Consider the following 27,647-nt stretch of genomic DNA (forward strand, 5'->3'; position numbering starts at 1 on the left):
AAGTCACTTTATTTCATGGAAATCCCTGTCAGTTTGCGATTTTCGCAAGCTAACTTTTCCCCATAGAAATGCATTGGCCAGTGCTGATTGGCCAGAGTACGGAACTCGACCAATCAGCGCTGGCTCTGCTGGAGGAGGCGGAGTCTAAGATAGCTCCACACCAGTCTCCATTCAGGTCCGATCTTAGACTCCGCCTCCTCCGGCAGAGCCAGCGCTGATTGGCCGAAGGCTGGCCAATGCATTCCTATGCGAATGCAGACTTAGCAGTGCTGAGTCAGTTTTGCTCAACTACACATCTGATGCACACTCGGCACTGCTACATCAGATGTAGCAATCTGATGTAGCAGAGCCGAGGGTGCACTAGAACCCCTGTGCAAACTCAGTTCACGCTAATAGAATGCATTGGCCAGCGCTGATTGGCCAATGCATTCTATTAGCCCGATGAAGTAGAGCTGAATGTGTGTGCTAAGCACACACATTCAGCACTGCTTCATCAAGCCAATACAATGCATTAGCCAGTGCTGATTGGCCAGAGTACGGAATTCGGCCAATCAGCGCTGGCCAATGCATTCTATTAGCCCGATGAAGTAGAGCTGAATGTGTGTGCTAAGCACACACATTCAGCACTGCTTCATCAAGCCAATACAATGCATTAGCCAGTGCTGATTGGCCAGAGTACGGAATTCGGCCAATCAGCGCTGGCTCTGCTGGAGGAGGCGGAGTCTAAGGTCGGACCTGAATGGAGACTGGTGTGGAGCGATCTTAGACTCCGCCTCCTCCAGCAGAGCCAGCGCTGATTGGCCGAATTCCGTACTCTGGCCAATCAGCACTGGCTAATGCATTGTATTGGCGTGATGAAGCAGTGCTGAATGTGTGTGCTTAGCACACACATTCAGCTCTACTTCATCGGGCTAATAGAATGCATTGGCCAATCAGCGCTGGCCAATGCATTCTATTAGCGTGAACTGAGTTTGCACAGGGGTTCTAGTGCACCCTCGGCTCTGCTACATCAGATTGCTACATCTGATGTAGCAGTGCCGAGTGTGCATCAGATGTGTAGTTGAGCAAAACTGACTCAGCACTGCTAAGTCTCTGCATTCGCATAGGAATGCATTGGCCAGCCTTCGGCCAATCAGCGCTGGCTCTGCCGGAGGAGGCGGAGTCTAAGGTCGGACCTGAATGGAGACTGGTGTGGAGCGATCTTAGACTCCGCCTCCTCCAGCAGAGCCAGCGCTGATTGGTCGAGTTCCGTACTCTGGCCAATCAGCGCTGGCCAATGCATTCTATTAGCCCGATGAAGTAGAGCTGAATGTGTGTGCTTAGCACACACATTCAGCTCTACTTCATCAGGCTAATAGAATACATTGGCCAATCAGCGCTGGCCAATGCATTCTATTAGCTTGATGAAGCAGAGTGTGCACAAGGGTTCAAGCGCACCCTCGGCTCTGATGTAGCAGAGCTGAGGGTGCACAAGGGTTCAAGTGCACCCTCGGCTCTCCTACATCAGAGCCGAGGGTGCGCTTGAACCCTTGTGCAGCCTCGGCTCTGCTACATCAGAGCCGAGGGTGCGCTTGAACCCTTGTGCACACTCTGCTTCATCAAGCTAATAGAATGCATTGGCCAGCACTGATTGGCCAGAGTACGGAATTCAGCCAATCAGCGCTGGCCAATGCATCCCTATGGGAAAAAGTTTATCTCACAAAAATCACAATTACACACCCGATAGAGCCCCAAAAAGTTATTTTTAATAACATTCCCCCCTAAATAAAGGTTATCCCTAGCTATCCCTGCCTGTACAGCTATCCCTGTCTCATAGTCACAAAGTTCACATTCTCATATGACCCGGATTTGAAATCCACTATTCGTCTAAAATGGAGGTCACCTGATTTCGGCAGCCAATGACTTTTTCCAATTTTTTTCAATGCCCCCAGTGTCGTAGTTCCTGTCCCACCTCCCCTGCGCTGTTATTGGTGCAAAAAAGGCGCCAGGGAAGGTGGGAGGGGAATCGAATTTTGGCGCACTTTACCACGTGGTGTTCGATTCGATTCGAACATGGCGAACACCCTGATATCCGATCGAACATGTGTTCGATAGAACACTGTTCGCTCATCTCTAATAAAGAGGGGATTTGGAGCACTAATCACAAAAAAAAAAAAAAAAAATAAAAATAAAAAAAAATTATGAGGCCTACATAGTCTGTTCAAACATATGTTATCTAGCAAAGAAAGGTTTAAATATATAATATTTAAGCAAATAAAACAAAATGACAGTTACCCTAACCTCTTCACGACCTTAAACAACCGGGAGTCTTATCTGTTAAACCCTTACCCATATTCCTACCTTGGCATTCATGCTATATCCAAAGCTTATGCCACAAATGCCTTTGGATCTGTATCCATCTCTAGAATGAGGCCCAGTCCATGACCACATGTAAAAGAGAGAGGGACACTCATAGGCAAGTCTCTCTGTTCATTATTATTGGACTTCCAAAAATAGCCAAGCATCGATCAGGCATTTATGGGATATCCTATGTAGATAGCCTATGCCCAGAAAAGTCAAGGTATGAATAAACCTTTGTGAAGAAATGGAGAAGGATCGAATCCACGTCCCGACTTCATTAAAATTTAACTTTTATTCCATCAGTAAATAAAAACAGCACAAAAACACATACAAAAAGTGCCTAGGTAGAGAAAACTGAACAAAAAAAGTGATTTAAAACACGCTGCTGAAGTGTTTCGGGACTCTAAGGTCCCTTAGTGATAGCATTAATAAAGGTGTTGTGGAGGTTTGTTTTTCCTTTCCTATATATACCCTCTACCCCCACCTGTACCTCATCATTTCCTTAAGAACTATCGTCCACCTGCATTTTCTGGACTAATAAAGTTTGTTTTATATCCTATAGCTAAATAGCTAAACAATACAAATTCAATTAATATCTAAAAAAGAATCTACTAAATGTAGCCAAAAGTATTATACCTGGACTTTACCGGATATTGTTACTATTTATTCATATAATGATGTCTTTAACCCTATATTTCATTTCATTAAAGAACCATAGTCTCTTTCCAATATACTATTCCCAACAAACTTGTATAAACAGTGAACTGTTCACTGCCTCCCAAACATGATTTCACCAATACAAATCAACCAATATATAGACAAAGTGAAACAAATATAGCGACATACAGCAGTATGGTAACATTCATAAAAATCCAAGCTGTCACATGACCTGAATGGACCAATAATGGATCCCGCAAGTACTACCTTGTTTTTGAGAAGGGGAGGAGATTAAATAGTCATGTGACTGACTTTCACCAATTGAGAACCAGTTGTACAAAGAAACAACAAATATGATTATTCAATGACTTTCCGTTCTCTAATGCAATGGTCATGTGTTTACGTCAACCAATCCAAATATCAACTCTTGCTGACAGACCCTCTATACTACTACATCAAAGATCTCCATTCGTCCGTATACCAACAGGTAAGTAAAATAAATCGCATTCCTAGTTATTTTTGAATATATAAATGTGAGGTCAGTTTTAATGTTCATACCAGGCAGTTGCCGGGAATTAAACCGCATGATCCATACTGCTTCTCTCATAAAGAGAGCCTTCTTTGTATTACCATCTCTTATAGATGTTTCTATTTTGTCTAATCCCCAAAATCGCATGGTGTGTACCGAACCCTGATGCACTGTCATAAAGTGTCTAGATGCTCCTGATGATCTTTCACATTCTGTTTTAGAGCTATCAGAAATGTGTTCTAGTATACGTATCCTTAACTCTCTTGACGTACAACCGATATACCGTATTTTTCGGACTATAAGACGCACCTAGGTTTTAGAGGAGGAAAATAGGGAAAAAAAATTTTGAAGCAAAAACTGGTAAAATATTTAATATATGGGAGTTGTAGTTTTGCAACAGCTGCAAGGCCACATTGACAGGTGACCCTGCAGCTGTACAGGGATGCATAGAGTGTTTTTTTTGCGGGGCCAGCTGTACTTTTTGGTTATACCATTTTGGGGGATATCTATTGCTTAGATCACCTTGTATTGAAAAAAAAGAGGAGGTGATTTAGAACTTTTATTTATTTCATATTTTTAAAGCTTTTTTTTTCTTTTTACTATTTTATTCTCCCCCGGGGGCTTGAACCTGCGGTCACTTGATCGCAAGTCCCATAGACGGCAATACAACTGTATTGCCGTCTATGGGACATTCTGTGTATTAGTATTACGGCTGGTCATAGACCCAGCTGCAATACTAATATATAGCAGTGACAGGCCCGGGAGCTTCATTAGGCTCCCGGCTGTCACCCGAACAGGTCGGCTCCTGCAATATCGCCGCGCAGGAGCCGGCCTGAAACTTTACAGGTACGGGGCCGGTGGGGACCGGCCCCGGGGGAGAAGGGGCCGCTGATACTGACCCGGCATCCGCTGTACTAGAGAGGCGGATGCCGGGGAGGGATAGACGTCGGGGCCTGAGACATCGCTACGATCCTCTCCCCTGCATGAAGCCAGCGGCGGGGGCACGGAGGAGCCCCTGCCGCTGCTGGCTTCATGCGGGGCAGAGGAGCGCAGCGATGTCGCAGGCCCCGGCACCTGTAATGGCGTCTATCACTTACCGGCTTCCGCCTCTCTATTACAGCGGATGCCAGGCGCCACCTTCAGACTATAAGACGCACCCTTCTTTTCCCCAAAAATTTTGGGGAAAAAAAGTGCATCTTATAGTCCGAAAAATACGGTAATCTAAATGACGTACAACCGATATAATCTAATTGACATTTAGTACACTTTATACAGTACACCACATTAGCGGTATTACAAGTTAGGTGTTGGTTTGGCCGTGCTACAAAACCAGAAGTATAGCCTGTTATTGTGGCCACATCACTAGTATACCTACAGACACGACATTTTACATGGCCATTTTACAAAGAGCCCATGTCAATGTGGCTAACCTCCCTAGATGTGGACGGAAAAGAAAAATTGCCGAGAGATTTCAACGCAAGATTGTGCGGATGGTGGATAAAGAACCTCGACTAACATCCAAACAAGTTCAAGCTGCACTGTAGTCCGAGGGTACAACAGTGTCAACCCGTACTATCTGTCAGCGTCTGAATGAAAAGGGACTGTATGGTAGGATACCCAGGAAGACCCCACTTCTTACCCAAAAAAGCCAGGCTGGAGTTTGCCAAAACTTACCTGAGAAAGTCAAAAACGTTTTGGAAGAATGTTCTCTGGTCAGATGAGACAAAAGTAGAGCTTTTTGGGAAAAGGCATCAACATAGAGTTTACAGGGAAAAAAGATGCCTTCAAAGAAAAGAACACGCATTTATTTTGTCTAAAGGTTGTGCCACCAAGTATTAGGCTGAGGGTGCCAATACTTTTCTCCATCCCATTTTTGGAGTTTTGTGTAAAATGATCAATGATTTGACTTTTTTCATTCTCTTTTGTGTTTTTTCATTGCAAGCAAAATAAATGAAGATGTTAATACCAAACAGTTTGTGCTTGCAATCATTTTCTGGAAGAAAGAGTATTATCTGAAAGAATTGCAGGGGTGCCAATACTTTTGGCCAACACTGTACGTATATGAGGTGGTGCTAAATTTGCATAACTGTACTAATTGGCTTGGCAAACTCCAACATATGCCCTTGAGAAAACCCATAAAAGTTTGCTTGACATGGGTCATACTTGTAGAACCACAATTCTCAAAAAGCAAGGGAATAGCCCACGCTTCTGGCAGAAAAGTAAACAGTACTATAAAGCAGCGGTCCTCAACCTTTTTTTCTACCAAGGACCACTTACAAAGTAGGTAAATTTTACCGTGGCCCGGCAGGGAGCAGGGCTTCAGGGGCAGAATTTTGGTGAGGGAAGGATTGGTACTATTATGGCTACTATAACTATAACAGTCCCCCTCCACACAGGTAATTTTATTAATTGGGGGACACTATTACTATAATAGTGCCCCATTACCTGTGTGGATGGGGACTTTTACATGTGGTAATAGGTAATATTCAGCTCTCCAGGAATCTGTTCTTGCACAGGACGTGTGCATCTTCAATTCTGTTCCCTGGCCCTAGCAGCACAAAAATTAAGGTTCCAGAAGTAACATAGAATATGCACACATCTTGTGTGTCAGAACAGATCCCAGCAGCTGCATTAATACTAGGTAATGGAAAATGATCTGCTGGTGTAAGCTACACCACTCCCTAAAACAGGTTCTAGGGGTAACAGAAAAGTTGTTGGCTCCACCTTCAGGCTATACCCTGCCACATAGGAGCTTCAGAGACACCTTCTAGCCAGACAGAGATCCCAGATGACTGGGCCGGCCCAGCATCAAGTGATAAACAGCCTGGTACCGGTCCACGGCCTGGTCATTGGGGACCTCTGCTATAAAGCATGTGAAACATATGCACTGAGCATACCTTTCATGCATTCTTATTATTTATTATGCTAACTTATATAGCGCCATCATATTCCACAGCGCTTTACAGATATTGTTACTCACTATCTCATATAAGGGCTCACAATCTACAGTCCCTATCAGTGGGTTTCCTCCGGAGTACCCGGAGGAAACCCACGCATACACGGGGAGAACATACAAACTCTTTGCAGATGTTGCCCTTGGCAGGATTTGAACCTAGAACTTAGCGCTGCAAGGCTGCAGTGCTAACCACTGAGCCACCGTGCTGCCCTACATTCAAACACATTAGTAGTTGTGGTGCCTGAGTTGTCTTATGGTAAAGACGACTGAAGCTTAGGCATAACTGATGACCTACCACTAGCCACTACATGGATGACCTACCCTAAAAATAGGTTATAAATTTCTTACTCCCAAAAAAAACCCTTTAACTATGCATATAAGAAAAAAATTGGAAACTTGTACAAAATACAGTACCTTATGAGGTCTCTGGCTTTGTATCCAATATGCTTCAGGTCAAAATCAAGATGTAGGCCATCAAGTGGAAGGTCCCACACTTTTGTAAGCTTTCCCATTTCATCTGGAAACGACCTCAAATCTGGATTGTGGCTTATATCAAAACAAGTGACATTCACAAGAAATCCAATTTCAGGTGGAATCTAAAACACAGTCAAGTATTAAAATGACAAGCAAGCAATGAATGTTCAAGCAAAGTTATATTATGACTGAATTGTACAGTTTTACCTCCTTTATCATATTATGGGAAAGTTGAAGTTTCTCAAGACGTGACCATCTGCTTGCATCCTTACGGAAGTCCCCAAAATTCAATATGGTAATCCTATTGTAGTTTAATATGATTTCTCGCAGATTTATTGATGCCCATTCCAGTGGACAAGGTAGTTCACTGATCTGATTGTTGCTCAAGTCTACTGTTCTTAAGCTTAAAAGAAGAAAAAGCAGGTATATATGTCAACAATAAACAAACAATCTATGGAAACATTCTTTACTTAACCATAAAGTAACAAAATTGGATTTTTGTACTCACTGTAAAATCCTTTTCTCGTTGTTTACACTGAGAGACACAGCACCATGGGGTATAGACCTGGCCACTAGGAGACAGACACTAGGTAAAAGAAAAGTTGTTGGCTCCACCTTCAGGCTATACCCTGCCACAGCACTGTGCATGAATTCAGTTTGTACCATAGCAGGAAAAAAATATGCAAATCTGTTTTCCAGGATGAAATTAGGAGAACAGTGCCTCTGTTTGCTGCCCTCTAGGGGCAGCCCCCTTAACATCATGCATAGCTTTAAAAAGCCTAATAACATAATGCGGGGATTATTGCCAAACTAGTATTTCTATTCCAAAAGGAACAGAGTCTCAGCTGCGGACAGTACGGTTTTTTTCCCATAACCCCCAGTGGAGCAGAAATGGCTTGTAAGTCTCCATTCGCCTGTGAAGGTACACACTCTCCCCAAGAAGTGTTACTATCCCCTGATCTTGGTCTATAGTCTCTCACTCTGCCAAACTAGTATAACTGCGCTGCGCTGAAGAGATCCAACAGATCGAAATGGTGCTGTCCGCATCTGGGAATCTGTTCCTTTTGGAATAGAAATACTAGTTTGGCAATAATCCCCGCATTATGTTATTAGGCTTTTTAAAGCTATGCATGATGTTAAGGGGGCTGCCCCTATAGGGCAGCAAACAGAGGCACTGTTCTCCTAATTACATCCTGGAGAACATATTTGCATATTTTTCCCACAATCCCCCCAGTGGAGCAGAAATGGCTTGTAAGTCTCCATTTTGCCTGTGAAGGTGCACACTCTCCCTAAGGAGTGTTACTATCTCCTTACCATAGAAGGAGAAGAGAGACATAAAGGAATAAGGAACCAACAACCACCAACATATCCTGAACCCAAAAAGGAACCAACAAAGTTCGTGCAGGAAAAATTGGGAAAAAAACAAGGTAGAGATCTGTGTCCCCCAGTGAATATAACAAGAAAAGGATTGTACAGCAAGTATAAAAATCCCATTTTCTCGCTTATTTCACTGGGGGACACAACATCATGGGATGCCCTAAAGTAGGTCCAGAGGGTGGAAAGAACATGGCTATGCAAACCTTTAGTGCTCAGTCCATTGCAGAAAATTACAACCCAAACTGGCATACGTAGAGGCCACATAATGGATCTGGGGAAACTTAGAGAAAGGAGATGGAGGCTCAGGGGGAATCTTACAGACCTTGGAAGCAGCAGCCTGATGCTAACAGCCCAGGGAGCTCCAACAGCTCGAGAGGAGAGAGCAATCACACGGAAGGGCAGAGCCCTACACATAAACCGATAGGTCCCAATCTCAGATCAAAGCCATTGGAAGATGGAAGCTCTGGAAGCAGGAAGGCCCTTGCAAAGGCCCTCAGGGAAAATAAACAATGTGTCCAAACAACAGAAGAGGTCAGTGAGGGACAACATAGAACAAATCACCCGAACAACAACCGGGCAGGGCAGAGCAAGCACTCATATGGATGCCTGGGGACCGAGCAGAAAGTCCTCGATGTGGAGGGGGGAAAACCACCCTAGGAAAAAAGACAGATATACGGATGACAACCTTATACTTGTAGAGGATGGAAAGGGAGACTGTCAAAAAAAGGGCAGCCATCTCGGAACCCCTGCTGATGGAGGTAATGGCCACAAGGAACTCAATCTTTCAGGACAGAAGGAAATGAGGGTTATAATCGAAGGCTCAAAGGGGGAACCTGAAGCACCTCAACGATGTAGTAAGAACCCATGGCTCCAAGGATGGACATCAAAGGGGGAAGGAGAGGGACCTCCACTCCTGCATGAAAGTCTTAAAAAGGAATACGATGAAGACCTTGATCCAAATCAGACTGAGAAGATCCAATGAGTATAGTTACCTGCGCAACGGTAGATGTAAGCCTTCCACATGTGATGGTAGATCTCAGCTATCTGGCAATTCTGGGCCTTGAGTATAGACAGAATGACAAACTCGGAAAAAACCCACAAAGCCTCAAACCTCAAATTCAACAGCCATGCTGTTGAATGCAGCTGAGTCAAGGAGGGGTGGAACGGCGGTCCTTGAGAGAGAACAAGCCAAGGAGCATCCGCCAGCAGGAACATGAGATCCATATATCAGGCCTGGCAGGGCCAATCTAATGTCACCAGAATAGCATGTACCCCCTTGGTCTAGAGATCCTTGAGAAAGCGAGGGAGAAGAGAAAGTGGAGAAAAAAATCCTAACTCACAAGAGTGTCAGCGGCGATGGCTTGAGGATCCAGAGATTGGGTAATGAAGCTGGAGATCTTGCGATTCCGGCAGGAGGCGAAAAAATTTGATGCCTCTCATGCCACAGCAGGATCAGAGTTGAAGGAAGATTTGGTGATAAAGCGACCCTTGTATGGAGCAATTTTTTCTCGACTCAAGTAGTCTGCCACCCAGTGGTCTATACCAGAAAAGGTGGACCACTGGACAGCTGAAATAAGGCATTCCACAGCAGAAGACCAGAGTCAAGTCATGTCTGCCTCCTAAGACACTAGGTTTAAACTGAATTCATGCACAGTGCTGTGGCAGGGCATAGCCTGGAGGTGGAGCCAACAGCTTTTTCTTTTCTCTTGTCTCCTAGTGGCCAGGTCTATATCCTATAGTGTGGTGTCCCCCCGTGAAATAAGCAAGAAACTTAGATACATGCATAAGGTGCATAAGGTGCATAAGGTGAATTACATTGTAACCGATTTTCTTACTTATGGCTGCATGAGTTACCGTATTTTCCGGCGTATTAGACAACTGAGCGTATAAGACGACCCCCAACTTCTCCAGTTAAAATATAGAGTTTGGGATATACTTGCCGTATAAGACTACCCCTCTTCTGTGTCAGGGGGTCATGGGGTTGAAATCCCTTCAAACAGCTAATTATCAGTGATCCCAGGTGTTAGGCGTTACATCTCTTAGTCAGCTTAGCTGTTTTGAAGTGCACACACCTCCCAGCATTTTTTATATGCCGAGATCGGCACTGCTTACTCATTGTATTCTTGATAACAGTAGTTAAGGCTACATTTGTTGTATCCCTTCGAAGCATCTGAGATAACATGGAGATAACCGTCCTATCACAAATACGATATAGGGAGGTGGTATGAGGCCCCAGTGAAAGTTTGCACCAGGGTCCCCAAGACTTTAGTGATGCCACTACCATTTCCTAACTTTCTTAGAACATAAAAAAAAGCTGTAACTACGGACATGAAAGTATGCATCACTATATAGAAAAATTAGTGCTTAATATTTCATAAAAGAATTTTCCACACAATACTTCCGTTTCTGGGTTCTAATCCCACCAGGAACAACATCTGCAAGGAGCTTGTATGTTCTCCCTGTGTTTTTGCGTGGATTTCCTCCCATGCTACAAAGACATACTGATAGGAAAAAAAAAAATGTACATTGTGATCCCTATATGGGGCTCACAATCTACATAAAAAAAAAAAAAAAAAAAAAAAAAACAACTTCTGTTTCTGGCATTACATTGAATGCTACCTGTTTAAATAGAAAATATAGTCATGCTATTCAACTTATTTTTAGAAGAAGTGTACTTACTAAGAGAGCTGAAGAATTTCTTTAGGGATATTTGCAAATTTATTATGAGATAGCCTTAATGTTGTTACCTTTGAAGGAAGATCAGGCATCATTGCTGTAAAGAGAAAAAAAAACAACTTTAAAATATTGAATTAAACTACTCTATATACTTTACTTTATACAGACTATGCATCATGATATATCATCCAAGTGCATTCTGCTGCAAACTCGGCCACTGGAAGCACACTCGGTCGTGGTCACTTCGATCAGTGGGGTTCCAACCAACATTAATAAAGAAAATGAAGGAAGCACCATGGCCCTAACGGAGTGAAACTCATAAGTATGTGGCTACACCTACTGTACTAAGAAAATTTTAATTATTCAAGAGGTATGCAACGTATCAACACAATATACTGTATATACTATATACAAATGTCCTCTCTCACCAATTTGGTTTGTCATGGCACAAAACACATCTAGCTTTGCACAGTTTGTCAGGATATTTGGAGCAAATGAAGAAATCATGTTCTTGTTTAGATTCAGCATCCTCAGTTCTGGTAAACACAGTGGTAGATGAATTTCTGAAATGCTGTTACTGTATGGAAATAAAATTTAAAAAAAAGTTCTTTTAAATGATTGTAAAGTCTACAATTTCTACATTAATAATTTTTTTGTTATCCTCCATGGCCTAATTTATAGCAGAAAATTTATAGTTATAGGTATTTATATCCCTCTACCTTTCCAGTGTAGTCGTCTACAACCAACAACCAATTGTACATTTTTTGTGTCCCATATAGATGCTGTAACTTGGGATTTTATCATGACCTGATATAGGTACTTTGTTCGCATGGTCACTGTGAGATTGGCATCCACTTCCTCCAACCCCACAACATTTAAGCCTTTTGCTCAAAGTCTCAACTTAGATTAGGTATAGATATATACTCTTTGTTTTTCCTCCTCACAAAACTCCATGTCCATTATTCTAGTGAATCGCCTCCTCCAATACCTTTATGAGGAATCATATCTCACTGTGTCTCAAACCATGCCCCTACTAAGATTACCATGATATGGGATGTCCACCCACTTCATCCTACCGTGTTTCCCCGAAAATAAGACAGTGTCTTATATTAAATTTTGGTCCTAAATATGTGATATGTCTTATTTTCAGGGGATGTGCTTGCTGTGCTTTATGTGCTTGCTGTGCAAAGGTTGTATGAAAAAAAAGACATTGCAGCTGCTGCTGTGATACCGTACGTTGTATCCACTGTTCCTGCTGCTGTGGGATGAGCTGGGAGAGTGGACCCCCCCCCCCCCTCCGCCGCATACGATGCTTAGTGTATGCACAGCGGGCATCTCCCAGCTCATCCTACAGCCAAAGGAATACAACATATTGCAGCGGTGTCAGCAGCCGACATAACCTGTGCACACGGAACATTGCACACAGTGTTCAGCCGGCTGCAAGGTTTTTCTTCATACAATCTTTGCACAGAAAGATTATTATTATTGGGGGATGTCTTACTTCTGGGGGTGCCTTATATTAGGCAATTCAACAAAACCTCTGTTATGTCTTACTTTCGGGGATGACTTATTTTGGGGGAAACAGGATAGTTGGAAGGAACTTTATTACTGATGCCAGAGTTGCATGTGGACCTCAAGTTAGATAAAGTGAACTGGGCCCAGAGCTTCATCAGCCAAAACTATTCTAAACATTGTGAGCATAGAGGTGTACTCCTGACTTATTTGAGCAGTGTCAATTCCGCTCCAATGGTGTTCACTATATATTGAGGCCTGTGGAATCTGAGGGACATTGCTGAGGCCTTCAGGCATTTTCACACTTTACTACATTCAACTACAAATTATCTCCTGAAGTTACAAGTATACCTAAATGGAAAAATAGAACAACTTGGTGCAGTAATCTTATGGTGTATAGTCAGGAAAGTAAACTGTCAGCTACTCAACTGGTGGTGAGGGAGAAGTGACTTGTAAGCTGCTGTTCTTTCACAGGACCAGAGACCAGATGTGTCTGTGGTATCTTACCACAGAAAACCAAAACAACAAATGGGGTGATGGAGTGCTGCTTGGATGGAGTATACTGTGCAAAGGTGGTAATAGTGAGAACAAACAATTTTATTTTCAACTTGAGTCTGGCGCCTTCTTCACATCCTTTTGATTAGAAGTAAATGTCTCTGTATGAAGTTCAATAGGGGCAAGAACGTTACGAAGAGTGGTGGACCTACTGAAGGTCATATTGAGACAGTCAGGAATGGATTTTTTTTTTTTTAATTAAAATCATTACGGACTTGAAGGTAATAATAAAGTTGCATTTGCTCCATGTCTCAATATTTGATGTTGATAGTTCATCTGGCAGTTTATCTTTTAGACAGACTTCTTGTGCGAGTCACTCAAAGTTGTTTTTGGTGCACAGAGAGTAGTAGAACTAGCTGTTTAAATCTCACACAGCCTTGAGACATAGATCCCAGGCACGCATGTGTCTTCACCAGCTGCAAAGCCAGATGGACTTGTGTTGAATTTGGGGCCAAGTTATCTTCACAGAAACTGTTATATAAAATAAACGTTCTGAAGTCTAAACAGAACCCATGATAAACTCACAAAAGTGGATGAATCAGAAGAGTGAATGTGCCCAAGCGAAAAGTCAGTCTCAAAGATAACATCAAAGCCAAAATCAGAAGACAAACGGATTTCCAGCAACAAGCCAAAACTCAGTATCAGAGCAATCCAGTACAAACAATCAAAGTATGGAAGCCTCACTAAAGTACAAGCAAATCACAGGCACCTGGATAAGCAGGAACTTGTTTAACCCCTTAACGCTAAATCACGTACCTGTACGTCAGGGAATGTGGTTAGTTCCCGCATTCCCACGTACCTGTACGTGATAGAGATTGCACGGGTTCAGAAGCAGAGCCCGTGCGATCTCCACGGGAGGCCGGCTGTATCTGACAGCCAGGCTTCCCCTGTAGCAGCAGGGACGGTGATTGCACCGACCCCCGCTGTTTAACCCTTAAGGTGCTATGATCCATAGTGATCATGGCACCCTAGGGGTTTGGCTGGGCTATAAATCATGTTGCCGGCAGCAGGAGTCTGTGTGAGCTGTAATTTACAGCTACACGCTGCTCCTTAATCCCTCCCCCCATCGGAGCGAGCTCCGATGGGGGGAGGGTTAACCCCTTGGATGCCAGGACGAGGGGAAGCTAGTCTATGCATCTGCATAGCTAGCTTCCTCTATAGACTGCAATACACGTGTATTGCAAGTCTATAGTTAGTATAGAACCAGTGATCCTCTCTGATCACTGGTTCTAGTGTGCTTGCAGCACAAATAAAACAATGTAAAAAAGTTTTTTAAAAAAAAAATAAAGTGTAAAACAAAAAAAAACAAACCATAGTTACATTTCTTGTAAATCTGGAAAATCGCTGTTACACTTGTAAGCCTTATAACGTCCAAAATAAAATTAAAATACAATCAAAAGATGATGCCGATATAAAGCAGAGATATGGGAGATAATATTTATTACTGTATTTGGGTGGTATAACTATATGCCTGAAAAACAGAGAATTTCACATTTTGAAAATTGCAATTTTTTCCAAATTTCCATCAAATTTCCTATTTTTTTTAATAAGTAAATACAAAAATATTGATTAGTGTTTACCACTAACATGAAGTATAATGTGTTACGAGAAAATAATCCCAAAATCACTTGTGTAAATTAAAGCGTCTCAAAATTATTGCCATTTAAAGTGACACGTCAATTTTGAAAAAATAGGCCTGGTCCTTAACATACATTTACGCTGTGTCCTTAAGGGGTTAAATATCCCTCTTCAGCTGCTTATTGAATAAGCATAGGAGATTCCTGAAAACTCCAGAAGCTTCACCGGTTGGTAACAGCAGCTAAATTAATATTGCTGATACTTCTCCTCACCCTTTTCTCCTCTTTCTCTCTCCACTTTATTCTATATTTCTCTCCCCCATCTTTTCCTCTCCCTTTTACTCTCTCTCTCAGCTTCCCTCTCCACTCTTTCCCTATAGATTTCATACACATGATACCTATCTTTATTTCCATGATTCTGGAGAGTCTCTGTATTGCCAGTAATAGCGCAATTTGATATCCACAATGGCCTTCGTATTTATTAGGCAAAGTCCCGTATTTTGCTCTCGGAGAACTCAGCTCCCACCTAGTCTGCAGCCTAACGGCCCTTGTGTGTGTCCTCGGAGATTTCCTACTTGGCCATTAATGTGACTAAGTATATTACAGATAATAATGTGCCCAAAGTCCTTCCACTCCTAGCGCTATCCCACCAAAAACCTCATGTCTGGCCTGTTACCTCTCTTTGCCTGCTAGGATGAACTTCGTAAAAATGGCTCTGTCATTACCCTAAATACTATACATCCTGCTCTAGTTGCCAATATTTATTCCGAGTAGGTTCTTTAAGAAGCCCAGTGGCATAATAATCTCATTTATCTGGAGCAATAAGTGGGATAATGTTGTTGTCCATTTGCTAGGTTGAGACAGGAGTGAGACTCCACAACTTTAAAAGATATATTTGGGGCACCAGACCAGGTTTTAGAGATATATGCCCTAAATATTATAAGCAACCAGGCAGGTCAAGCCAAGTAATTGGGCGTTCTTTTGAACAAGTGTGTAAGTTTTTACATGAAAAAATGGGTGTAGTAGTAACGAACAGACCTAAAATATGCCTTCTTTTTATAGATCCAGAATTGTATACTATATTGTATTCAGTCTGGAGAGGATCTTACTCAGTGAGGTCCTCTACTATGCTAGGAAGACAATCTCTAGGATTTGGATATCCTCCCACCCACCTGCTCTCAGAAATTGGATCAAGTCCATCAACACTACACTACTCCTTATAATATGGATTTAGAAAGACTGAGATAATTAGTACAGCTTTCATAGCATAAGGATAGATGGCTACACGCCCCTCAAATTTTCCACTCACCATGACCAGATTATCACAAGGCTGCTCGCCCATAAGGACTTTATATTTACCCCTGTCAAACAGGACAAACTGGAGGATAATAGGGTATAGGTGAACTTACTATTATTAATAATTATTGGGCACAATTGTTTATGGTTAATGAATTGCTTTTTGTTTTAACCTGGCTTATTAATAGATAGGGCAATTTTATTTATAATTGTTAATATATGTGATATCCGACATTTTGCCCAGACTAATAATGTTAGGATGGATTTGCGTGCTACTCAGCTGACTATACCCTGTGCAGTTATATAGTTGTTACTATGGCTTACATGTAATACTACTCGGGCATTGTGCAGCCAAATTTTACATATACTGTTTTATATACATCTCTTTGTTATAACCCCTAAATAAACTTTATTGTTAATTTAGAATATGATAAACAGAAAAAGGTAATAATGCACATGACATGGTCAGAAACAAATACAGCATTCTCATTATTAATTGCTCTACGGAAAGTCAACTCACCCTTCAAGAATTAATTCTTCCAGTCTTTGTGCAACCTGTCCAATACATTCAGGAATTTCTTTCAGCTGATTGTATGACAGGTTTAGATGCTTTAAAGTCAAACAGACCATGCTCTCAGGCAAATCTAATGAAGGTCCAATTTCATTTCTCGATAAATCAAGGAAAGACATATTATTCATTTCCAGAACAGCAATGGGAAAGGTTTTGAAGCTGTTACTATGCAAATCTAGGTATGTCAAAGATTTGAAAACCTGCATTAAAAGAAATAAATAATAATTAGTACAAACACAAGACACAAAAGTAAACTATAGAAAAAAAAAGCAATTAACATGGAAAAATCATATTAAAATTGGCTCTTGCAGTTAAAAATATCTCCTGGTATAGGTCAACTTTAGATTTATACAAATTTTTGTAACCCATTTTCAAATTAGCATTTTTGAGAGTCAAAGTCTTGAGTTGAAAGTTTTTATTAACATTTTCAGAGTAAATAAAACAATAACCTATTGGGACGTATGTCCCTCATAGTAAACATATAAGGAACAGTTCTACAAAGAACATATCTACACATTTATTGACGTGAAAAGGAAAAGGTTGGTTTGCGACACTCCTTCAAACATTTATTGACATTATCAACATATTAGTTTATACATGAATCTCAAACCAATCATAATGGGCAGCAATTACAATACAAAACAGTGGTGGTAAAGAAAACATTCACAACATACTGTATGTGGACTGGCATATCAGTATGCTGGGAACTTTGTGGTGCAAAAGGTACGGTACCTTATATCACCCCTTGGTGGGGATATAAAACAGTCTACACATTCTGGAAAAAAATTATACATGTATTTCAGAAATGATAAGAACAGAACTTAAATGTTTATCTAATGGTAGAGAGGCTTTTGGTTTAAGTGTTATTCATACAGAACAAATAGTTGGTTAGGACATATCTTTATACTACTACTAGATTCTACATAATAAAAATTGGAAATAGCTGAAGCTTTAAACATGTTGGAAATGTTTAATGGAGTTCAGTTTAATTTACCACAATCCACCTTTATATACATACTTTCAGCCCCACTGAAATTAGTATTTATGTTAAAAATGCAGAATTGTGGACATCCTCAATTATTTTCATGAAAACAATCTGTCAGGATACGGAGTCGCCGCGGACTCCTTGCTGCGCGGCGCCTCCCTGGGAGGCGTGTTAGGAGTTCTATTGAGTGTGCTTAGGTCATTAAGGGTTAATCTTTTCCTTGCCTTCAGTCTCCATGTCATTAGCCATCAGGTGTGTTTCTCTGCTGCTATTTAATCCCCACCCAAGCATGGATCCTTGCCAGCCATTCACTTTGTGTTTCCTGGTCCCCCTGCTCAGTCTTATCTCCTGGCTCGACCTCTTGCTCGTCTGACCTCGCCTTCTCTTCTGTGTCTTGCTGGGACTTGTGGTCCTCCCTGGTTCCATGCTGTTTAGTCTTTTGTTTTGCATTGCATTTACACTGTGCTTTCTGTTTAGGTGTGACCCCGTGACTCCAGTCCCTAGGACTTTCAGGGCCTCCTCTCCCCTTATCCTAGCCGCCGGATAGAAGGTTATGAGCCGTGGTAGGCGCACTTCAATTAAGAAGTGCATTGGTCTGCCTCATCTCAGATACTACAGCATAGTCATAGCCGCAGGGCCTGCGACCCCTTTTGTCATTAGTTGCACAGTGTTGCTTTCCCAGCTGTGTCCCTTTATTTATATATTTTTTATGTAGATTGTGAGTCCCATGTACATATAGGGCTCACAGTGTATGTTTTTCCCCATCAGTATGTCTTTTGAGTATGGGAGGACATCCACGCAAACATGGGGAGAACATACAAACTCCTTGCAGATGTTTGTCCTTGGCAGGTTTCAAATCCAGGACTCCAGCATTGCAAGGCTGCAGTGCTAGCCACTGCGTCACCATGTTGCTCCCAGCAATCCCTTTATATATTGCTACAGTTGTGGGAAATCAGTAGGTTCAAACAGTTTTTGCCAATGGAAGTTGGTATAGAGGTTACGCTAAAGGAGAATGTGATACATGTATGGGTCAATTTCACCAAAGAAAAGGCTTTCTCCTCTCTGGCTCATAGGTAAGGAAGGGTTCCAACAGGACTAACTGATTTGTGTAGTATTCCTTATACTCCAGATAGTAATTTAGTATTCAAACAAAACTTCACTTACGTCGCAGAGTGATTTAGGAATAGAAGTTATATTATTCTGTTGAAGTTCCAGCTTCTCAAGACGTTCTAAATGACTGGTTAAAAGGAATTTTTTATTTATTAAGTCTATGCTTTCTAGATCATTTGCTGATAGGTCTAAGGAACGAATGTGCTCTTTTTCAGTTAATGAAGTAGTGCTATCAGTTCGCTTCATGTGCAATGATAAAAGGGCTTTACCTAAAAAAAAAAAAAAAAAAAAAAAACATAATGATTGCAGAAAAATACAAGATTTACATTACTCTTTCAGAAAACAACTGTACTTACATGGATTATCAATTTGAGAAAAGTCTTTTCTGCAACGTAAATTAGGTTCCTCCCCAAAACCACCCTATAAAAAAAAATAAGAATTTGCAGAGTATTGATATAATATACCTTTATAAATGTCCTTTATAAATGTAGCCTAAGCTGAACACCGTAAGTATACCCTGTACTTGCTATTTTCTCATAACTCTATGACAGCAATGCTTATCAATTTTCTTTATTATAAGTATGAAATCTTATTTACTTTAGTCCCATAGATGCAACAACAAAAAAAAACAAAAAACACTTTTTAAAATTTTTTTAAAATTTTTCCATGTAATGCACTAGTTGGCATTGTCAGACCATGCTAACAACTAGCAACCTTTTGCACTTTCTACTTGATTTCTGTGCAGTGGAAACAAAAATGTAACATTTAGCTTTGCCTGAATGGGATATCTGAAATCCCACTGACACATTGCTATGAATTTACTGCACTCCATAAGTCAGCTCTTTGCTGTAAAAAGTGGTCAAAACAATTGCATGTTTTTACTAGTTGATACCGCTTTTCTGAAAAGGTGAGATTGGCGTAGACGCATGACCTACAGCGACCCAGGAAATTATAGCTCTAAAAGCTAGAACCTGCAGTAGATTTGCTTTCTGGTGCACACAGGGTAAGAGATGTGCCTAATTTATTAAAGGGAGTCTGTCACCAGTGATGAGCACATACAAGAAAAACACAGATAGATTAGGACCACCTGAATGTAATGGATTTTTTTCATTTACCAATCTGGGCCTCTGCTGCAAAGATAACTTTATAAATATGATTAGGCAAATGAGCAGTTAAACACCAAAAGCATCTTCAATCCTCCAGACTGCTCCAGCCCACTGCACTATGACTGGCCACCTTACTGCTGCTATGTGAGAGTGACAGGTCCAGGCAGAGATGCAGAAGTCTCGCCTGGCTCTGTATTACACCATGATTCTTACTATCAAACACGTGCAGTACACCCACTTAGTTATAAAGTGTAACATGTTCAATAATACAAACACATATTGATAGTGTTAATTTTGATGAATTATGGTTTATAAACAGAGTATATACTTATACATATATAGTAGAACACATTTTATAAATTACACAGTTCCGGGGTAAAGAATCCACTAAGGGTAAAAAATAGACTTACCCGGGTAAGTTCACACTGAATAAACGCTAGCTTATTTTGCAGAGTAAAATTACACTTGTAAATTTTGCTATCCCATTGACTTCAATGATATTTTTTACACGTGTAAAAATACGCCTGTAAAAATATGCCTGTAAAACGTCATTGAAGTCAATGGGAGTCTTATTTTTACATGTGTATTTTTACACGTGTATTTTGCAAAAATAAATGCGTGTTTACTCAGTGTGAATGCACCCAAGTGTCACAGAGGGAGGCATTCCTTCAGATTTCACTGGTTCAACTAATTAGCTGCCTCTGCTTGGAGTGCAGAGATCAAGACCTTATTGTTTCAGGTCTCAACTTCAGTTTCAGTGAGAAGTGGGCACTCTTACGCTGTGTGACCCCAACAATAATAATAATAATAATAATAATAATAATGGTCCCCAATGGCCACAAGGCAAGTAATAGTGATCCCCACTAGCAGCCAGGTGAGTACTAATGATCCCCCATTAGCTCCAAGGCAAGTAATCATACTTACCTATCCTTGTTTCCTTGCAGCTCTCTCATGCTCAGTTATTCCTCTCAGCGGCTCTAAGAAGCATGTCTGAGCTGCAGATATCACTAACCGAGGTAACCATTGTATTCAACTAAATCAGAACCCTAAGGACAGTATTATAGTTTAATGGTGAGATTCAGTCATCTTTCCACCAGAGATGGCATGGTATTTTGGTTGGTAATTGCTACACTAGACATTAGGCAAGTTTTGCAACGTTCATACAGTAATCTAAAAAAAAACAAAAAAAAAACCTTAGTGACTGAGGTCAAGACTCACAAAATCTTATCAGATAGTCTGAAAAAATACAGGTTAAGTAAATAATTTGAAGGCCAGAATTAGCATGAACACCAAATATACTGTACATCATACCAAGGAGTTAGTTTGCCTCTGATCCGAAGTCACATGATTCAGCTTGGAGTTTTCCTTGTGAATATCAAGGCTGACAAATGAATGAGATTTTTTCATAGGATGTGTTCCTTCACTACCTTCAAACATAAAATAATGTGTAATATTTTAAATCATGTGCAACAAGTAATATTAATCTTAAACAATTATACAGTATTAATGCTCCTAAAAACCTAAAATACTTAGTCTTTAGGGCAGATTTATAGCATTGTAAATACACATAGAAAGCTATACACCATGGGTCAGCAATAGAGATGAACGAACAGTAAAATATTCGATATTTGTTATTCGTTTCGAATAGCCCCTCAATATTCGACTATTCGAACAAATATCAAACCCCATTATAGTCTATGGGGAAAAATGCTTCGTTTCAGGGGAACCGACAATTCGACTCAGGAGGGTCACCAAGTCCACTATGACACCCCGGGAAATGATGCCAACACCTCTGTAATGCAACTGGGACAGCAGGGCAAGCATGCCTGGGGGCATCTAACATGCCCAAGTCACAGTTTTATCCCACCATCACAGCCTATCAACTACACACTTTCTACACTCAAAAAAACCCTCTATCAAAATAGAAAAATACCTGAAAAACTTCTTTCTTCCCCAACTGGATGGACAGAAACCCAAATTTAACCTAAAGAAACATTAACAAGCACCCCTTTAAATCACGTTGCCCATGACAACCACAGATGGAATAGGCAATGGGAAATCCAACAGTACCTACCCTGAGCTGTCATTGTGGATGTGTGTGTGTGTGTGTGTGTGTGTGTTATGTGGTAAGACCTTCCAAAATTCACTTTCCTGGCCCTTAACGTGAGCCCTTCTAAATTAAGTTAGAGGCCCTTAAGCTGAGCTACCAGCAGAGATTGAGGCCCTTCAGGTGACTACAGCCTTTTACCAGCAGAGTTTTAGGCCCTTTAACTTAGTTCAGCCTTGCACCAGCAGAGTGTTAGCCCCTCTAAAATTGTTAGCCCCTAAAACGGTGGTTCCAGAACCATCACTCTCATTGTGTTGGATTGATGCAGTGGATTGGACTGAGGACCCAGACATTGACCTTGATTTGGATTGTGAAATTGATAACATTTTGGCATCAAGTCCTGGGGGTAACTTTTATTTAATGGACCACAAAGGTGGAGAATTGGCTGAAACCACTACTACTGGTAATGGTCCTCTAATATCGGACTCTACATTACCTCTACAGGGTTCTGATCAGGTGTTAATAGTCCAAACAACATGCTCCAGTACTTTAGATGTAGATCAGAAACACCTTTCCCTTCAGACACCAGATTTAACAAAGCTTCATCATTCTCATCCTGCTGAGATGAAGCCACTAAAGGAAACCTTTGCCTGCAAAGGTATGTCCTGGAGCTGCGACTGAGCCAAATCTAAACACAGAGTCCTTTGGAACTGAACAAAATTAACCAGAAGTTTTTTATCCCTTAGGGTGAGTTGAGCCTTGCACCAGCACGTGTCCCGTAACATCAGGCAGGCCCTAAATTCTTGAACACAACCGGGTCTAATCTATATATACTATACAAATGTGGCTCAAATGTGTGAATAAAACTACAAATTTTATTTGGGATATTTAAAAACACATATATACAAAAAGTGGTGATATCACATATAAGTGAGGAAATAACCCCTAAATAATATCCTGTATACCCAATGTGCAGATCAATGCAACTCCTGCACTGATTTGGGAATTTAAGGGGTTAATCAGAGTAACGCAATTCCCCGTTTAAATAATGTCCGTGGGGGTTGCGAAGAAGGACACACTGTTAAAATAATTGCAGGCAGCTAACGACCATAAGATATAGGAGCTTCAAAAACAATTATACGTTGACCCAAATTAACCCCCTAGTGATGTATAAAGAGAGTAAATCATATAGGAACACCTTCAATTACATCCCCCTATTTGGGTTAAATGCCCTTAATGATCAACGCGGGCTCTAAAGACCCCAGGGACGCGAGCGCTTCCTATTACATAACTGGATACAACATATTTGTTGTTATGTACTAGCAACAAAAAAACAAACACAATAATACTTCTAAGTGTTATTAAACGCTCCTGTCTATTCCATAGTGTAGCAGCTTTATGTTGTATTAATGACCACTACACTCATAATGGCTAACCATTAAGGGTCAATAGAGACGTCTAAATTATGGAATTTGGGGTATAACAGTCCATGGAGTCTCATCTTCCTCTTCGTTGGTGACCGCTATATGGGGAGGTGGGGTGGGGCGGGGCGGTTGGTTTGGGGTATAACAGTCCGTGGAGTCTCATCTTCCTCTTCGTTGGTGACCGCTATATGGGGAGGTGGGGTGGGGTGGGGCGGGTGTTTTGGGATAAATATAACAGTCCGTGGAGTCTCATCTTCCTCTTATTTGGTGACAGCTGGACACGTATTGGGCAGCGATCTCCACAGTGGCCTCTTCTTCTCCCAGTAGGATGTAGAGTTTCCTCTTCTCGTCTGCAGATATGAAGTCTGGGATGTGGGCAGAGAGTCTTTGGTAGTAGACGGCCCATATATACACATATATACACACACAGTATATATATATATATATATATATATATATATATATATATATATATATATATATATATATATACAGTCCTATGAAAAAGTTTGGGCACCCCTATTAATCTTAATCATTTTTAGTTCTAAATATTTTGGTGTTTATAACAGCCATTTCAGTTTGATATATCTAATAACTGATGGACACAGTAATATTTCAGGATTGAAATGAGGTTTATTGTACTAACAGAAAATGTGCAATATGCATTAAACCAAAATTTGACCAGTGCAAAAGTATGGGCACCTCAACAGAAAAGTGACATTAATATTTAGTACATCCTCCTTTTGCAAAGATAACAGCCTCTAGTCGCTTCCTGTAGCTTTTAATCAGTTCCTGGATCCTGGATAAAGGTATTTTGGACAAACAATTCAAGTTCAGTTAAGTTAGATGGTCGCCGAGCATGGACAGCCCGCTTCAAATCATCCCACAGATGTTCAATGATATTCAGGTCTGGGGACTGGGATGGCCATTCCAGAACATTGTAATTGTTCCTCTGCATGAATGCCTGAGGATTTGGAGCGGTGTTTTGGATCATTGTCTTGCTGAGATATCCATCCCCGGCGTAACTTCAACTTCGTCACTGATTCTTGAACATTATTCTCAAGAATCTGCTGATACTGAGTGGAATCCATGCGACTCTCAACTTTAACAAGATTCCCGATGCCGGCATTGGCCACACAGCCCCAAAGCATGATGGAACCTCCACCAAATTTTACAGTGGGTAGCATGTGTTTTTCTTGGAATGCTGTTTCTTTTTGGACGCCATGCATAACGCCTTTTTTTATAACCAAACAACTCAATTTTTGTTTCCAAAATGAAGCTGCCTTGTCCAAATGTGCTTTTTCATACCTCAGGCAACTCTATTTGTGGCGTACGTGCAGAAACGGCTTCTTTCTCATCACTCTCCCATACAGCTTCTATTTGTGCAAAGTGCGCTGTATAGTTGACCGATGCACAGTGACACCATCTGCAGCAAGATGATGCTGCAGCTCTTTGGAGGTGGTCTGTGGATTGTCCTTGACTGTTCTCACCATTCTTCTTCTCTGCCTTTCTGATATTTTTCTTGGCCTGCCACTTCTGGGCTTAACAAGAACTGTCCCTGTGGTCTTCCATTTCCTTACTATGTTCCTCACAGTGGAAACTGACAGGTTAAATCTCTGAGACAACTTTTTGTATCCTTCCCCTGAACAACTATGTTGAACAATCTTTGTTTTCAGATCATTTGAGAGTTGTTTTGAGTAGCCCATGATGCCACTCTTCAGAGGAGATTCAAATAGGAGATCAACTTGCAATTGGCCACCTTAAATACCTTTTCTTATGATTGGATACATCTGGCTATGAAGTTCAAAGCTCACTGAGGTTACAAAACCAATTTTGTGCTTCAGTAAGTCAGTAAAAAGTAGTTAGGGGAATTCAAATCAATAAAATGATAAGGGTGCCCATACTTTTGCACCGGTCAAATTTTTGTTTAATGCATATTGCACATTTTCTGTTAGTACAATAAACCTCATTTCAATCCTGAAATATTACTGTGTCCATCAGTTATTAGATATATCAAACTGAAATGGCTGTTGCAAACACCAAAATATTTAGAACAAAAAATGATTAAGATTAATAGGGGTGCCCAAACTTTTTCATAGGACTGTATATTAAAGACACTTGCTGCAACCCAATCACCGAATGTAAACAGCGGAGGTGTGTCAGCAAGCACACACCCCCAGTTTCTGATTGGATAGAAGATCGGGACTGGTATACTACAGCCTCAATGATACTCACGTGACTCGAGGCTGCAGGTAAGTAATATATATATATATATATATATATATATATATATATATATATATATATATATATATATACACACACACACACACACATCGTCCTCAATTATCATTGTATATGAACACATCAATAACGCCTTTAGAACCCTATATGTCAGGGCTATCTACATAGCAGGGCTATCCGGAACAAAAACCGGGCATAAAAAACAGCATGAGTGTGAACATGCTTCAACGCATATCCAAGACATGATGTTTGTAAAACTAAATCAGTATACAAAAGATGACCCCTTATAGTCCATAACATAATAATTGCGCTAGTAAAGCCTTGATGAATAATTTTTTTGCATTAGATGATTAAACACGTCTAATGAGGCCCCAAACATGCTATCTGATCGGATCCTAACTATATATTAAATCCGTATACAAGAGATAACCCCTTATAGCCCATAACTTAATAGTTAAGATACTGAAGCATTGATTAATTGATTTACGTGCATAAATGATTAAACACGTAAATGAAACCCAAAACTTGCTATCTAATTGGATCCTAACGGGTTTATAGGGATACAACTACAATGGACCAATCTAAAGAATCCATACAGATATACCTGTGTATATATACATAAACCCCTACAAAAATGGGGAACTTAACAAATATTACATGAGAGAAGTATGTAACTCCCTCAAGTACAATGATTTGGGCCATTTATTAATCAATATAAAAGTAATAATGGCCAAGGGGATAAAATAGAGGACGAAAACAATAAAAAGGAATAATAAATGGGAAAAAGAGAATGGCAGTAGGGAATAATAAAAACCTGGAAAAAGAGGCGAAAAAGAGAGAGGGCAGCAGAAACACAGATATAAGTTACAAGAGGATAGAGGAGCTACAACACACATCAGGCCTGAGACAAAGGTGTCTTCCCCATCGTGCTAACCATCAAAGCTCCCATGTTGGATTTTAAATAAATGACGTGAATGATATAGCATCATTCAATCCTTGTGGCTTGACAGTTTTTAAACAGTAGGTCCATTGGGCCTCCCTCTGCAAAAGAATGCGATCAAGGTCCCCTACTCTGATATTCATTTTAACCTGTTCTATTCCTTAAAAGGACACACGTTTAGGGTCCCCGTTATGGCATTCCCATACATGTCTACTAATGGGTAGATCTTCACACCTATTGATGTTTTCAATGTGCTCTAAAACCCGTCTCCTAAATTCTCTAGTGATCTTATCCAAATAACTGATGGGACAAGTTCAGGTAGCCATACAAACAATTCCCGCAGATTTACAGTTATCTCTGTTTAGAAAGACTCGATGGGTAACCACACTCTTGAAAGATGTACTCTTATTTATAAAAGGACAGGCCTTGCATTGTCCACATTTAAACGTACCTTTAGGTACATTTCTTTCCAACCAATTTGTTTCACTCACTGGTGGACCCAGATGACTATGTGAGGAGATCACCTAGATTCTGTCCTCTACGATAAGTGATGGATGGATAGCCCGAATTTGACCCCTTAAAATCCGGGTCCAATTTCAAGATTTTCCACAGTGGGCTCAACATATGCTTAATTTCTCCAAATTTATCATCATACATAGCAATGAGGCGAATGGAGGTGTCATTCTTGCTTTCGGACTCTGGGTGCCAAGAGTTACGTCCTGTTTTTGGGCAAGGGCATTTTTCCTGGCCCTTCTGATGATAGATGAAGGATAACCCCTATTGATGAATCTCTGCTCTAAGTCATCCGCTTTGCTTTCAAAATCATGTATACCCGAGCCGTTTCTGCGGATTCGCAAAAATTGTCTCTTTGGGATCCCATGTTTGCTGGATGAAAGCTGTCATAACGTAATAAATTATTAGTAGCGGTCTTTTTTCGAAATACCGTTGTACCAACAGATCCATCACCATTCATCACAATGGATAAATCCAAAAATGACAGTTGTTTTGGGTGGAACTCTGCAGTAAAGCGGAGATTAATTTGATTGTTATTAAGGGAGTCAACAAATGCCCAAAAGTCAGCCTCTGTACTGCCCCAGAAAAAGCCCTAAGTTCTGTGCTAAGTTGCACAAAGTTCCACTTGACCACCGACGCGTGGACAAGTGCATGCGGCCAGGGATGCTAAATCTCAATCACGGCACACTGGCTGAATGTAGTTGAGGCTGGGACCGGGTCGCAAACTGTGGCAGCCTGCCTTGTCTCCCCGCCCAATA

At 40.9% G+C, this 27,647-nt stretch overlaps 1 protein-coding gene across 1 annotated transcript in view; it reads right to left on the bottom strand.

The window, feature by feature from the left end:
* Positions 1 to 27,647, bottom strand: part of LRRK2 (leucine rich repeat kinase 2) — a 170,821-nt gene that overhangs the window by 77,543 nt on the left and 65,631 nt on the right. The window contains exons 22-29 of the mRNA XM_075274148.1: positions 21,033 to 21,148; positions 18,972 to 19,035; positions 18,670 to 18,884; positions 16,470 to 16,720; positions 11,438 to 11,586; positions 11,013 to 11,106; positions 7,164 to 7,359; positions 6,897 to 7,078 (exon numbers count right to left, since the gene is read on the bottom strand). Of these exons, the coding sequence (XP_075130249.1) occupies positions 6,897 to 7,078; positions 7,164 to 7,359; positions 11,013 to 11,106; positions 11,438 to 11,586; positions 16,470 to 16,720; positions 18,670 to 18,884; positions 18,972 to 19,035; positions 21,033 to 21,148 (1,267 nt within the window). The remainder of the gene's footprint in view (positions 1 to 6,896; positions 7,079 to 7,163; positions 7,360 to 11,012; positions 11,107 to 11,437; positions 11,587 to 16,469; positions 16,721 to 18,669; positions 18,885 to 18,971; positions 19,036 to 21,032; positions 21,149 to 27,647) is intronic.

Source organism: Leptodactylus fuscus, chromosome 5 (assembly GCF_031893055.1).
Source record: "Leptodactylus fuscus isolate aLepFus1 chromosome 5, aLepFus1.hap2, whole genome shotgun sequence".
Lineage (NCBI taxonomy): Eukaryota > Metazoa > Chordata > Amphibia > Anura > Leptodactylidae > Leptodactylus > Leptodactylus fuscus.